This window comes from Ambystoma mexicanum, chromosome 9, assembly GCF_040938575.1.
Source record: "Ambystoma mexicanum isolate Mex_15411 chromosome 9, UKY_AmexF1_1, whole genome shotgun sequence".
Classification (NCBI taxonomy): Eukaryota; Metazoa; Chordata; class Amphibia; order Caudata; family Ambystomatidae; genus Ambystoma; species Ambystoma mexicanum.
In genome coordinates, this window is record NC_090931.1 from 1,119,670,519 (window position 1) to 1,119,686,751 (window position 16,233).

The window sequence follows — 16,233 nt, forward strand, 5'->3', positions numbered from 1 at the left end:
AATGGTCGTATCTTTATTTGTTCACTTGTCCTTGGGTGTTAGCAAGGTTTCTCTTGCAATGGCGATGGTTTTATTCTTAGCCATTCCAAGATTAGATACTGTATATCCTCTGTCAGCAAATCTCTGCTCCAGCAGGCAACATTCTTCTTAAAAAAAATTCCTCAGTGTTTCAGTTGCGTCTGGCTCCAATATATTTTCCTTGGGTGATGTTTGTGTCATGACCTACAGAACGCGCCCCTTTTGGACTTCCTGGTCCTTGTCTCAACGGGGCTTACACTCCCTGGTATTCTCAACATGGCCATCTAGTGTGAAACACCTTCCTCGCTCTACACGTTGGACGTAGCGTGTTCTATTAATAGACCACACCCCCCGCGGCTCTGCGCGTCTCAATACTATTGCGAAGTAGCGACCAGACGGGTGCTCTGTAGCTCGCGGTATTGTTATCCTTGGTTCTATCCCAACCAACCCCATTCCTAGTACCTTTCCCTTCTTTCTTGATTCCTGGACTTGTGTTACTGAGTAGCGCACTCTATTAATTTCCCGGATTCCTGGATCATTGCATCCCAGAACTTTGAACACACGCTGGAGTCGGAAGAGACTCCTGCAGCCTTATTCAAGACCCGAGCCGTCCGCAAGAAGGCATCGACCAAGAAATCCAGCAAAGATCGGACTCTTGTGAGAAGGAGCAACTCCTTGACAGTTTGAGATGCCACCCGACCGAACTCGATATGGACATGGAAGCGGCCGTCCAGGACCTGATGCGTGGCATGCAAGAGCTCTCAACCTAGGTACAGACTCTAAAGGCGGAAAACGCAGCTCTCAAACAATTAGTTCTATCCCGTGATTCTGCCACAAAAGAAAGTGTGTTGCTGGGTGGCATAGTGGACAAATACGATGGGTCGGCAAAAACCCTTCGTGGATTCATGTTTGGTCCACTTAGACTTTTAAGCCCTACTACTTTTCGACTCCCAGGGCTTAGGTGGGTTGCATAATTTCTCACCTTTCAGGAAATGCCTTAACCTGGGCTACCCCCCTCGTTAATTCCGGCGATGCCCTCCTAGATGACTATGATGGGTTCATACAGGCCCTTAAAACCATGTTTGACCGCCCAGAGCAAGTCTATAGTGCCCAGGAACGCCTGTTAGACTTTCATCAGGGATCCCAGAATATGCTCACCTATGTAACCCGATTCAAGCAATTAGTCAAGGAAGCTGATTGGTCCCCTAAGGCGAGTTTTACCATTTTCAGGAGAGGACTGAATGAGATTAAGGATGAGTTGGCCAGAGTGGCTCGCCCAAACTCATTCCAGGCACTAATGGACCTTGCCATGCAAATAGACTTTCGTATCCAGGAAAGGAAAGCAGAGAAGAAGAAATCCAGAGGTAATCCTCCGAAAGTGTCCCTTGAGAGCACCACCAAGACGGACACAAACCCAGGCTCAGTCACTGAACCAGAACCCATGCAGATAGGAGCCTTCCGTGGACCTATATCCCCGCAAGAAAGGATGAGAAGGATTCATACAGGGTTGTGCATTGTGCATGTATTGTGCCTCAGACAAACACTTGGTTAGGGAGTGTCCTCTAGCCACTCCTCTGCGTTCGGGAAACGCCAGCTCCCGATCCTAGATGGAGCAGAGCTTCGGGAGGGAGATGTTTGCTCCACATCAATTCCATCCTTGAACTCTCCTGGACAAAACAATTTGGTGATACTACAGGCCTGACTGTCGCCCTCCAAGAATAAGACCTATTCCATTCTGGCCTTGGTAGACTGCGGAGCTATGGGAATTTTCAATTATCAAGATTGGGTTGTTAGTCATCATATTCCATACGAGACACGAAGCACCATGCAGCCGGTGGAAGCAATCAACGGAAGACCCCTCACTTCAGGACCCATAAGCCTGCAGACAAAAGAGATCCAGCTTTCTATAAACCATCACCAATAGCGGATTAGATTCGACATCATTAAGTCAGCTCATTACCCCATGGTATTGGGAATGCCCTGGTTACAGAAGCACAATCCGTATATCAATTGGACAGCAGGATCACTATTCCTAGGCTCAGCGTTTTGTATGTCTCACTGTCTATTTCTGGATCCCTCCTTGACACCCCCTAAAGAACCACCAAGAGACCAGCAAACACCACTCATGGTTTCCAATATCATACAAGTCCCTGAGGCCTATCAGGGATATGCTGATGTATTTTCAACTGCCATAGTCCTAGGCCTTACCCCCTCACAGACCTGAAGACTGCGCCATAGTTACAGATCCCTCAGCAGTGATTCCCTTCGGCAGAATGTTCATCCTTTCCGAACCTCAGAAAAAGGCCCTCCGAGAATACCTGTATACCAACCTTGAAAATGGCACCATAAGACCTTCAAAATCTCCAGCGGGTGCTTCGTTGTTCTTTGTTCCCAAGAAGGACACCAAGGAACTCGGGCCTTGTCTCGACTATCGTGGCTTAAATCAATGCACCCTCAAAGATCGGTACCCACTGCCCTTGATCTCGGATATCCTGGAAGCTGTGAGAGGCGCCGTAATATTCGCGAAGTTGGATCTCCGGGGTGCCTATCATTTGATCCGTGTCCGGGAAGGAGACAAATGGAAAATAGCCTTTAGAACACCCTTTGGTCACTATGAATATCTAGTCATGCCCTTTGGACTAGCTAATGCCCCCGCAGTTTTTCAACGTTTCATGGATAGGGTGTTTTCTGACATGTTATTCCTCTTCATCATTATCTATCTGGATGACATATTGATCTTTTCCAAGGATCTTCTAAAGCATGAAGAACATGTAAAGGCAGTATTACAACGACTCTGTGAACACAAACTTTTAGCCAAACCCGAAAAATGCTTGTTTCACGTTACGTCTGTTCACTACCTAGGATTCATCCTTAGCCCAGAAGGAATTGGTATGGACCCTTCAAAGGTAAGGGCCATACTGGCATGGCCCGCTTCCACATCCGTGAAACAAGTTCAATCCTTCCTGGGGCTTGCCAACTTCTACTGGAAGTTCATATCCACCTTTTCCGAGATCGTTCAGCCGATCGTTGCTCTCTTGAAGGAAGACACCCCCTTTATCTGGTCTACACCGCAAGATAAGGGATTCCAACATTTAAAGGCAGAGTTCACGCAAGCCCTCATCTTGGCCCAACCCGACATAAATCGACCATTCCTAGTGGAAATGGATGCCTCTATGCCATAGGAGCGGTCTTGAAGCAGGAATTTGAGGATAAATTGGAATACCCCATTGCTTACCTTTCACAAACCCTGACACCCAGTGAGACAACTACTCTGTCCTGGAAAAGGAACTGTTAGCCATCCGCCAAGCCTTCACTGAATGGCGACATCTACTTCTGGGTGCTAGATATCCAATTCAGGTACGCACGGACCATCGGAATCTTCAAATTCTACAGTCATTGGAGTGTAGGAACAGTCGTCAGGCGCGTTGGGCCTACTTCTTTGCCTAGTACCAGTTCCACATCACTCATGTTCCCGGATCACAAAACCTGATTGCTGACGCCTTATCTCGACGTCCTGACTATGTAGCTACTGAAGATAGGGCCTATCCTAAGATGTTTCCCCACACGATCTTTGTAGCTCAAGCAGTCAATCTCCTGGAAGAAATTCGAGTGCAAACCCAATCCTCTGATCTCTGGAAGGATATTTCAAGGAAGAATCAATGGAACCTAAGAGTCAAGTAAGGATATTTATTCAAGGACAATGCACTGGTCATTCCTACACAGAAATTACAACAAAGAATAATAAACCTCTGTCATGATACCCTTCACTCCGGACATCGTGGCATAACCAACACCCTCCGCCTCATATAAAGACAGTTTTGGTGGCCTGGAATGAAGACCAACGTACAGCAGTACATCAAAGCTTGTACCATCTGTAGTCAAAATAAACATGATAACAAGAGACCGGTGGGTCTTCTAATGCAACCTACACTGCCAACAAGGCCATGGGAATTCTTTGCTACAGACTTAATTGTGGAATTACCACCTTCCCGAGGATACACGACCATCATGGTTACCATTGACTTGTTCACTCATATGGCTCATTTTACACCCCTGTGTAAGCTACCATCCTCGTCCGAACTTGCTGGAATCTTCCTGAACACATATTCCGTCTGGATGGACTTCCTTTCAAGATCATATCTGATCGAGGACCTCAATACATCTCACAATTCTGGAAACATCTCTGTCGCATTTTGGGAATCCAACGCGCCCTCTCATCAGGTTATCATCCCCAAACCAACGGGGCCACAGAACGTGCTAATCAGACCCTGGAGCAGTATCTTCGATGTTTCGACACCAAGGTTCAGGATGACTTGTCGCTCCTGATACCCGTGGCTGAATTCGCCTACAACAATTCCGATCATTCAGCACTTAAGACCAGTCCCTTTTATTGTAGCCAAGGTTTCCATCCATCGGTTCTACCCGCTGTTCTCCCTCATCCTACACCGGTACCTACTGTCGACTCCTGGATCGAAACCCTCATCAACGTACACCAGGAGGCCAAAGAAAACTTAGAGAAGGCCAGAACACAGACTGAGAGGTATGCGGATTCCAAAAGAAGACCAGCCCTTCTTATGCAATTGGTGATCAAGTCTGGTTGTCCTCGAAATGACTACCCCGACATCTATGGCCAAACAACTTGGCCCCTCGGTACTATGGTCCATTTCCCATCAAGGAAATTATAAATGCAGTCTCATACCAGATCAGACTACCAGACTCCTGGAAGAAAATTCACCCAGTATTTCACACATCCTTATTAAAACCCTACATCCAATCCTCCCGGAAATCCTGCCGACCCCCTCCTCTGCTGCTCGACAACCAATTGGAATATGAAGTATCCCGAATATGTGACTCCAGGTATAAACGGGGTCAGCTTCAATACCTGGTTGAATGGAAAGGATATCCTCCTAGTGAAAGAACCTGGGAACCACTTTCTAATCTCAAGACCCCTCGACTGCTAAGAAGATTTCACCTTATACACCCGGGCAAACCCCGGAGGAACGGGTCTTCGGAGGAGGCATGCTGTCATGACCTACAGAACGCGCCCCTTTTGGACTTCCTGGTCCTTGCCTCAATGGGGCTTACACTCCCTGGTACTCCCAACATGGCCGTCCAGTGTGAAACACCTTCCTCGCTCTACACGTTGGACGTAGCGTGTTCTATTAATAGACCACGCCCCCCCGCGACTCCACGCGTCTCAATGCTATTGCGAAGTAGCGACCAGACACGTGCTCCGTAGCTCGCGGTATTGTTATCCTTGGTTCTATCCCAACCAACCCCATTCCTAGTCCCTTTCCCTTCGTCCTTGATTCCTGGACTCGTGTGCTGAGTAGCGCACTCTATTAATTTCCCGGATTCCTGGATCGTTGCATCCCAGAACTTTGAACGCACGCTGGAGTCGGAAGAGAATCCTGCAGCCTTATTCAAGACCCGATCCGTCCGCAAGAAGGCATCGACCAAGAAATCCAGCAAAGATCGGACTCAGGTGAGAAGGGGGGAACTCCTTGACATTTTGTTACTACAGCTTTCCTGTGGCAGCTGGTTGCATGTATATAGCTTTCCTGTGGCAGCTGGTTGCATGTAGTACCAAATTTACTTCCGTCGGTTTCCGGTATGTCTTGGTGGAGAGTTTGTCATCACTTATCGTTATTGGTAGGTCCAGGAAGCCTATCTTAGTAGCACTGATTTGGCTAGTGAGTTCAATTCCGAATGTGTTGATGTTCAGGTATTGGACGTAGTCATCAATTTGTTTCGGTGTCCCTTTCCATATTAGGATGACGTCGTCAATGTAGTGGGACTATCTGTTCAGTGAAATATCTGGTTGGCCATGGCTTGTTTTCTCTCCTACGAGTGCATAAAGCAATTTGCCAGCACTGGTGCGTAGCTTGCACTCAATTTTTTTTTGATTCCTCTCTTTTGTCTGTAGTATTCTCCATTGAGGATGAAGACATTATTGCCTAATGAGAATTTTTTTAATTCTTTTGTCATTTCCGATTGTTCGTAGTATGAAGCTGATTTGTCTGCTAATTGGTATCCCAAACTCTGTTTGGCTAGCTCATGATCTATTGATGTGTATAGGGCGTTTACATCTAGCGTTGCCAAGAGGTATCATGGTTCCCATTGTTTGTCTGATAAGAATTTTAGGGTATGCATGGAATCCTTCAGGTATTTTGGTATTGTGATGACTAGAGGCTGTATGGCATTGTTGACGTATCGTGCTAGTGGTTCTTTGAGCCTTCCTATTCCACACATTATAGGTCTTCCTTCCGGTATGCGATCAAATGATTTGTGGATCTTCGTCAGGAAGTAGAGTGTTGGCTTGATTGGATGACTGATTTTGAGATGGTTGAATTTGTCATCAGTGATAAGCCCCCTTATTTGTTATTTTTTCAGAAGCTGTTCGTGTTCTTTCAATATGCTCGCATGTGGGTTGCTGTTCAACTTCTAGTTGCCAGGGAGGTTAAGGTGGTTCTCTGCCATTTCTATGTAATCTTGCTTGTTCATTACCACAATATTTCCTCCCTTATCCACCTCTTTTATTATGATGCTGTTCTCATTGCGTAGTTGTTGCAGTGTTTTAGGTTCTGTTTTGCTGAGATTCGCTCTTTTGTTATGATTTGTCTCTCCTCGGTCTTCCAGTTTGTAAAGGTCTATTATGACCGCCTGTTGAAAGATGTCAATATAATTTTCTGCAAATATTTTAGGCGTGAATTTGGATTTGATTTTTAGTTCTGGAATATTCATTGCAACATTTTCTATTGATAGGAAAAAGGGGGATTCCTGGCTACCTTGCAAATCGCATTTTTTGGGAAAATAAGTTCTCCACGCTTTGTGTTTTTTTTTTTAACGCGTAGGTCTATTTCACCATAAATGTGGACTGTTAGATCAGTGGTCAGCCACTCTAAGAGTCCAGTAAGAGTCCACACTTATGGTGAAATAAACCTACACTTTTCAAAAAAACGCATAAAGCGTGGAGAACTTATTTTCCCAAAAAAATCAATTTGCAAGGTAGCCAGGAATCCCCCTTTTTCCTAATCAGGCAAGGAGGTGTGGGCTTCACCTCAACAAAAACCTGCGACCTTGCAGCAATACTCATAGAAGCACCAAAAAGCTAGCGCTTAGCGCAGGAGTGTTCTATAACCTAGGGCCCAGTCTCTTTTTGTTGCATTTTCTATTGATAGTTCCGTCATACAGTCTCTTTTAGTAATGGTATTGTCTTCATCTAGCGTGCTCAGCAATTATATATCATCCAGGTGACCCAGCGTTATGGCGCTTGGTTGTTTTTTTAGGTTCCTGTGGTTTGTACATTGTTGGTTTAGTCGCAAATATTTTTGTGTCATTGTGTAAGCTTGAAAAGGTCTATTTGGATATCCACAAAATTATTGTGGCTTGTTGGCGAAAAAGATAGACTCTTGTTTAGCACTTGCATCTCTGTCGGTGTCAGTGTTTGTCCGAGAGGTTCATTACTAAATTTTGTTGCTCCCCTGTTCTATTTGCTTCTGTGATTGAGACCTTGTCCGTCTTTGATCTATTTCTTTTTCTAACTCGTTTGTCAGATCTTCCGCCTCTCTTCCTTCTGGTGGGATTCCTATGTTTGTCAATGGTACCGCAAAATGTACATTTTTTCTTGGTTGCGTTTTGGTGTGGTTTGCCTTTTTGTGGCGTTTGATTTGCTCTAAAAAATACAGTTTTTTGGTTTGGTCGTCAGTGGCGCTCTCGCTTTGGACTGATCTTTCTTCAGGTTCACTTTCGACATCAGAACTCGCTGGTGAGCTAATTGGAGTACTTTCACGAGACTTGGGTTGGTTTAGATCATATTTGGCTTGGTACGTGAATACTCTATCTTCTCGATAGTCTTTGTCGTCTCAGGAAAATGTGTGCAGTTTCCTCATTTTTACTTCGTCCTGGTGTGTTTTTAATATTTTGTACATTGTTCTGTAGTTCTTTTCTTTAGTAGCCACGGGCACCTTGTATTCTTCGATTTCGTTTTTTACCTCATTTATGAGTATAACCAGTCTTGCATGTGCTCTTTTGGCATGTTCTACTAGCAGGGGAATTATCGTTGTGGAGCTGTGGACCAGATTTTCTTCCCATTGGTCCGCTAGGTCTCCTTTTTTGGGGTCCTCAAAATCCGGGAATATTAGGATCCTTAGGCCTCTTGGGATTTTCTTCTGATCCGCATATTCTTGCATGGTGGTTCTGCGGCTCACAATAGATAACTAGGTTCATTCCCTGTATATCGCCAACCGATGCATGGAGGCAACAGGCCTCCATTAATTGCATACGCTGCAAATCTCTGATCCACAGAATTAACGCGCACTTAGATATAAAACGCCACACAACGGCTCACCCATGCTAGTCTAAAATTCACGCCTCGCACTACCCTTGCCATCGGCTCACCTCGGCCATACACTGACCATGACCAGCATAAGTAACATTGATGGGTACCGCGAAACCTAGCGGAACCCCATCTGGCAAGGTGTTTATCACAGTTACATCTGCTGCAAACGCATGGTGGCAACCTGCCTCCACTCAATATCACACGGCTCACCCCAAGTATGCCTCAAATACCCAATCTTATGCACCACAGTTGTTCCTCCATATGAAATGAAATGAAATTATATTTTATTTATATCGCGCTCGTATACAAGTGTTTCAGAGCGCGGCCAGGCAAAAAGGGAGGGGAACAGGGAGATAAAAAACAGAAGAAAAAAAAACAGCGATCTTACTAGGCCCAGTGACATTTAAGAAAGCGCAAGTGCATGGGAAAGGAAAATGGGGGAAAAGTGCAAGGAAGGGGGTGGGGTAGTGGAAAGTGCGAAGCAGAGGAGAGAAAACATAAATATTAAACAGAATGAATAATAAATAAGGGCTTTAAACCATGGAAGTGCAGCCAGCAAGTGGCAGGTGAAAGTTAGTCAGAAAGGTATATCTGATAAGTGCAGAAGAAACGTGGGAGGGGGACTGTATGGGTACAGATACAGAACCCTAGCACAGATGGTGGCCTGGAGGCAGTGCAGGAGGGTGGCAGGGTGAGCAGAATACCTGGGCCCGAAAGACCAGAGGATGGCCAGGTGCACGAAACCAAGAGAAGAAACAGATCAACAGGGTAGAAGGAGGGGGTAAAGGCAGAGGCAAAGAGGAAGGTCTTCAGATGTTTCCGGAAATGGTTTTCCTCAAGTTTCAGGATGGCCGGGAGGCTGTTCCAAAGGGAGGCACCAGCAGAAGACAGAGAACTACCCCCAACTTGTTTCTTTGAAAAACGATTAACCCTGAGGGAGTTAGAAGTAGAGGAGCGAAGGGCTCGTGAGGGGAGGTATTTACGGAGGGATATTTGAAGGTATTTTGGACCTAGGCCCCAGAAAGCGTTGTGGATAATGCTGAGGGTTTTAAATTTAATCCTTTCATCCACTGGGAGCCTATGAAGGGATTTCAAGGCTGGAGAGATACGATCCCAGGGCTTGAGGCCAAAGACAAGTCTCGCAGTCCTGTTCTGGATTAGTTGTAGAGGGCGGAGAGTGGAGGCAGGTAGATTTAGGAAGAGGCTGTTACAGTAATCCAGTCTGGAAAGAACTAGAGCTTGGGAGATAGTGAGCTTTTGAAGGAAGGAGAGGAAAGGCAGAGTACCTTTTAAGAAGGTGCAATAAAAAGTTTGACTTTTTTGAAACTTCAGAGATGTGTGCGGAGAAGGAGAGTGTAGAGTCAAAGATAACCCAGAGGTTCTTGGCCTCACAGGTAGGGGTAGGAGGAGGACCAAGGGGAGGCTGCCTAGAGAGTGAGAGGAAAGGATGGAGATGGTGTACCAATAAGGAGGATCTCAGTCTTGTTGGCATTTAGACACAGATCATTGGCGGCACACCAGTTTTGAATGGCGCTTAGACAATCGGAGATGAGGGAAGGAGTGGATGAAGCTGAAGGAAGCCTGAAAATGAGTTTGGTGTCGTCAGCATAACACTGGAAAGTTGAGCAGAAAATGGAGATGCAATAGGCGAGAGTTAGCAGGTATTGGTTGAAAAGCCTGGGCGAGAGGTTTGACCCCTGGGGACACCGCAAGTGGAGAGGGGGATAGAATATAGAATTGATGTCTGACTTACCAATGCCCCATGAGGAGTTTACTGTCCAAGACTAATGCTTACTGTATTCATTTTCACTGATTAATGTTCAATAAGTTGATTTAAACAAGGATTCATTTGAAATTGAAGCCCATTTTGTGATTTACACATCCAATTGTTAGTTTTGTTCTAGTGTTTGTTCATATACCTTTTATTGTTGAAGGTAAACACATTGTATTACAGCACATGATTGTGTTTTAGCATATATTAAGTATTGAATGTTATCATTTGTTTGTGGCATGTATTAATGTTTGTCTGTGCTTTTCCAAATACTACTGTGAACATTTGTGGTGGTAGAATTTTTAATTAAGTATTATTATTTACACAAAAAATACACATGTTCTTGTTCATTGTGTGTGTATGGTAGGGAACATAACATTGTAGGATTGATACTAGTAGTAATTTTATTTTATTCCAAGCCATTTAAATAATACTAGGAACTCTCTGGTTTATCATAACTATGAAAGACCTGACTGGCTGTACTGGGGCAGTGTTCAGGAGTGATGGCAATGTGGCAGACAGACAAGGATAGAAAGTAGAACCTCAGGTTGCCAAGCCACAAATGCCACCTATTGAGAGGAAAACAGAAGTTGTAGACCAGCCAAGTCTGCATTGGCCCAGGAACCAGCAGGAACCCGGCCTTAAGAAGATGTTTGAGAGTAGCCTGTTGGAAGGTTCTAGCCCAGATGCTGGTGGTTGCTGCCAAGCGACTAAAGTAGTTTGCATCCTTTTCTGGGGATCATAACTATTTCAGCCTGACAAATACCTAGATAAGGGGTAAGAAAATCCTACTCGGGAGAATCCTGAGGGCACGAGGGGAAGCCACAGGTCATGCCTCAGTGAAACATCCAGTGATCCCTAGAGCAAGTGATTGAGCTACAGGATTTATGTCGGGAAAGCTTAAAGAACATCTAGGGCAACAGGGGAAGCTGCAGGTCCTGACTCTATAAAGTACTAAGAAGAACCCTCAAGGCAAGAATGGAAGCTACACATCTTGCCCCTGTAAAGCATAAAGAAACACCTATGGCATAGAGAGCCATGCTAAAACGTAGAAAGCCTACGGAGTCCCTTCATGCAGTAGGGGTGATGCAACAGGTTGTTCCCCGGAAGAAGTACATCACAGGACAACAAGGAACCAAATGATTCCTGGCTGCTGGTGCCAACAAACAAGAGCAAGTAAAGAAGTATGCTGGCACACTTAAAACCACCCTAGCACTGTTGGTTCCTGGGTGTGTACTTGCCAGAATTGTGTAGAATCAGGAGAATGGAGTTCTTCTCTTCAATGTTTTTACTGCCCTCTGATTCACTTTGTAGGTTTCAGAGAATACTATATGGTGTTTAATTCAGCACTTGACTGTTGATGATTTTCCTCTATTCCCTGGCTGCGTTGGTTTAAAGGCAGCATTATTGTTAGGAAAGATTTTCTTTTGCTGCTTTCCTCCAATAGACTTCTTTTGGACACCATTTCTTGGAGGATGTTAACTTCTACAACAAGAGGCCTGCTCCTGCATTTTCAGCCTTCTTAAAGCCACAGAAGCCGTGCAGGACCTGTTCCTTGGTTTGTCCCTGCAAGATCATCTGTCGCCGCCTGACACTTTTAACTCCCATTGCAATCTATATTCTTGGAAACCTAGCAGTGTCCTGAGGTTGCCTGCATTGCAGAAGTCTTCATGTTTTCTTCATCTGGCTGTTCAGCGGGAATGTGACTGGAACTGATTCCTAAGCAGTGTGATGAACCAAAACTGAATCTCCTGTCTGAATTTGACCCCTTCACCTGTGGCCCCTGGGCCTTCTTCGACTGGACCAAGCACATAAGACTGTATCCCCAGCGTATTCTGGAATCTCGGCTGTTGTCTCTGGAGACATTGGAGACAGGTGGGTAAGTTAACATACCTGTTCTTCATAGCATTACTTGGGTGTAAAGCCCTGTCCCTAAACTACTCTTACTGTAGGGAAATCTAATTCAAAGAGAAAATGCAGAGCAACATGCTAGTTTAACAATAAACCTGCAAGCTGCGTCCTGCGCACAGCATTTGAAAAACACACGTGGAATGTTTTCCAGTCCTCTCTCTTTGAAATACAGTGACAAGGCCAAGATTAATATTTCAAGTATCAGAAAATATCCTGCAACTTTTGTTAAACTGGGGAACTGCTTAATCTGAGGATAAAAAGAACAGGCATGGTAAAGTGACAGAGAAAAACTGATTTGGGCTTGCATTTTATGCTATTGTGTGCATTTATTTCCTTTACATAATTCGGGGGGTCATGGTTATGAAACCTAGACATGTTACAAAAATGTTGATCTTTGATGAGGGTTTTGATAGGCCATTGCAATGGATAAACTGTTGTATTTTTGTTGAAAATGCCAAAAAGGTTTTAACTCTCAGAGCTGCCGTTCTGTTCAATTCAACCCCCCCCCCAGTAACTGAACAACCAAACTCATATGCCTTGCACTATCAAGGGGATAATGCCGGCCTGCAACTAGGGCATTAAAAGGCTGAAATTGCAATTAATTTTAAGGCAGCGTTTTTATGGGCTGCATCTATGTATGGTGGGGTCCAGTTTAACCAGCAGATCTGTGTTGCCTAATCTCAGATTTCTATCTCCCAGGCCTCTCTCGAAAGAAGGAATATTTATGCCTGGAAAAACAGTGTTATCTGAAAATCTATCGTAAATACAAATACTTGTAGTCCTGAAATAACAGCTAAAGAACTAAAGACACCAGAAGCTCTGTTATTGACTGGAACATGTATAAAGGAAAAACAAATATTTTAAAAGTGTACTAGTTCACCCATAATTCTAGAACGGAATGTTGCAGCAAAATAACGCTTTTTGTTAAGCGTTCAGTTGAGATGCTCTATTTAGCGGTACAAAAACAATTGTTCAAATGTGAAATTTCCGGTGCTCCCGGGGGAGCACCGGAGACCCAAGTGAAAGCCAAGGCAGGCAGAAACACAACACGTTTGTGTTTCCATGCTGCAGTATTTCTGCCTACAGCAGCTTTCACTTTGGAGCTCTCAGGCTCCCCGTGGGGAGCCTGAGAGCCCCAAAGTGAAATCCACTGCAGACAGAAGCACAACACAGTTGTGTTTCCATGCCGCAGTGTTTCTGCCTACAGCGGCTTTCACTTTGGAGCTCTCGGGCTCCCGAGAGCTCCAAAGTGAAAGCCGCTGCAGGCAGAAACACAACGCGGGTGTTTTGAAATTGCTGCAGTGTTTCTGCCTACAGTAGCTTTTACTTTGGAGCTCTCGGAGCCCGAGAGCCCCATAGTGAAAGCTGCTGTAGGCAGAAACACAACGCGGGTGTTTAGAAATGCCACAGTGCTTCTCACTGTGGCAGATTTCGCGTGGAGTCTCCTAGGCTCCCCCAACCCTGAGGAAGTCTAGGAGACTCCAAGCGAAAGCTGCCGCAGTGAGAAATACAACGTTTTTGTATTTGTAAATGCTGCAGTATTTACAAATCCAAAAACATTGTTATTCTGAATGTGGCAGCTTTCGCTGGGAGTCTCCTGAACTCAATCAGGGTTGGGGGAGCCCAGATGACTCCACGCGAAAGCTACAGCTGTCAAAATAACAACGTTGTTGTATTTGTGATTGCTGTGGTGTTCCAACCACGGCAATCACAAATAGAAAAACGTTATATTTTTAATTGGTGTGCCTCCGCTTTTTGCCTTCATTTTACCTTTTCTGTGTGTCCCTGGGCTTGGGGAGCACAGAAAACGTAAAATGAAAGTGAAGGCAGCCTCCTCATCTCTGCTCAGGCTGCAGTAAGCAAAAGCTCCCAGTAGGGGGCTTTTGCTGCTTGTTTAGTGCGGCAAGGGCAAAGCCGAGGAGGCTGCCTGCAATCACAAAATGGATGCCCCCTAGTTCTTGCAGTTTTAAAGTTTGAGCTTCATTTGCTCAAAACTTTCCATAGGGACTTATAAAATATATATATTTTATATATTAGTTTTATTATTGGCTATCTTTTTGACCAATAATATTTCTGACCGAACCATTCCTTTAAGGAGTTGTAATTTTACATCTGCAAAACACATGGGTGCTAAGATGACCCAGATGGTCAAAAGAAAGAACAAAGGACCTTCCAATGATGTAGCCCCTCAAACCAGCATTTGAAAATATCAGTGCAGAAGACTTGAGGTATGCAATATAAACTTTGATAGACTCTGGCATTTCTGTGGACAAAGGAGGGTGGAAACCCAGCATAAGATGATCCCAGAGTGAAGATGATGGATGGAAGTAATCCATGATGGCCCGAGGAGCAGATGTTGTAGGATAGTGGTGACCCACAACCCTTTCAGACAGTGGCAGCTACTCCGAGCAAGCTGTGAAATCCTAGTGGAAGCCGGAGGACATCAGTGGTAAAATAGCTCTGCAGGGGAAGCCTTGACTCCTCACTGAAGTAACCTGCTGGGGCATACAGAATTATTTAAAAGCTCTTTCTAAAGACTGTTTCAGCAGACTATATGTGCTGTAGACCATTGAACTGCTTCTGACAGGCACTTAGGCTCTCAGAAGAGATTTCTTATTTGCTTATAGGAATAGTGAGTTTGACATTTCTTTGGGAGTTTCATGTTTTTTAATCACTCAATTTACAGGATGTGTTTGTGCAGTCCACTCTCCCATAGAATATGGAACATGTGTTTGACCATCTGTAAGCAGGAGAATGAAAAGGATCAAATGGTGTTGCTAATGCTGTGCTTTTCCAATTTTCTCAACAGAGGTATGCTGGAATTGCCAAACAGACAATTCTTCTGACGGATATGAAAAGGATGGCCGAGGAAGACGAGGATATCCAAGACGAGATTGAGATTTTTTTCCAAAAACCTAGTAATGGAGGTGGAGAAATACAGAATATCAAATACATCTCAAATGGATATGCAACAGCCTTTTTCGAGGAAGAGGATGTGAAAGCAGAATAAGCTAACGTTCTACGATGGATTTCAGTCAACTAAGCTGCACAGCGATTTCTTTCATTCACTCTTTAACTCTGCAAATCCAACTATTCAATCAAAAGATAAACAGTTTGCAAATGTTTTGAGCTAGGTTGTAAAACAATTCCCACATGCCAAAGTACATCAAAGTATGTAGCTTTTTCGGATCCCATCCCTCAGCATTGCTGGCAGATCTTTTCATATACTTTAAAAAAAATGTAATGTGTAAATTGCATTTGATGTTAAAAACTATATCCAGTATTGTGGCAATTCCTATTAAATGGGTGGTTACTTGCTCAACATGCCACTTGCAATTGCTTTATGGTTTTGGGTCTACTGTAGCCTGGTCTATACGTTTTGTCAAGGAAGACACTGCAGGTTAAAATGAAGGCCTTTATCGATGGCTACCAGTAGTGCCCTATTTACAGTTACTGCCCTCATCTCTGTAAAGCAATGAAAATAAACACGGAAGAGCCATTTTCCCAGATCCCCTTTGTCTGTTGTTTAAATAGCCAAGCCATACTGTAGTAAAGGCATTACACACAGTGTATTCGCAATGCATATTGTGTGCTCAAAAATTATATTTTCTACAATTTGCTGAAGGTTTAGCTGACTTTTTTCTTTTATTACATGGGGGTTGTACACTACCATCTGATATTAGGATTATTGTTGCAATGCATTTCTGTCGTAAACCGGCCACCATCATCAGCATTTTGTGGTCTACTTACACCCACCATTTCTCATTGGCAGTGGCGCCTGCCATGGCGGCTCTCACATAGAGCACAATGTCAAAGGTTAAGGACTGCGGTTCCCAGACTGCTTACAGACTCAGACATGCAGCATCAGCATGTTCACTTTGCCTGATGTATTTTGGAAGCCGGTTGTTAGTATGTAAGCACAAGAAGGGTGCCGTGCGGTGCTCCTTAACTGCTTCCTTCATTATTCTTTGCCCTTGCCTGCTTTGATGCCTAATCATTTTTTCCTATGATTAGACTGTTTTCTGTTCTAAGACTTGCCTTTTTTTCTAGATTGAGTGGTTTTTCTCTTGCTGGCTAAGATACTTGGATTTTTATTTGGATTAAACCTCTTAGTGACTTTATGTGCTTATGTTTTGTTTCCTGGAACTGAACTGTAAAAAAAAGTCTCGCTTTTTGCAGAGAACATTGTGTG

General features: G+C 44.3%; 1 protein-coding gene across 3 annotated transcripts in view; it reads left to right on the plus strand.

Annotated features, from left to right (window-relative positions):
* The window catches only part of NMI (N-myc and STAT interactor), a 471,986-nt gene extending 456,436 nt beyond the window's left edge, over nt 1-15,550 (plus strand). For all 3 annotated transcript variants that reach the window (XM_069616491.1, XM_069616490.1, XM_069616492.1), the window contains exon 9: nt 14,851-15,550. In XM_069616491.1, the coding sequence (XP_069472592.1) occupies nt 14,851-15,051 (201 nt within the window). In that variant the 3' untranslated portion in view covers nt 15,052-15,550. The remainder of the gene's footprint in view (nt 1-14,850) is intronic.
* Nucleotides 15,551-16,233: the final 683 nt, after the last annotated feature.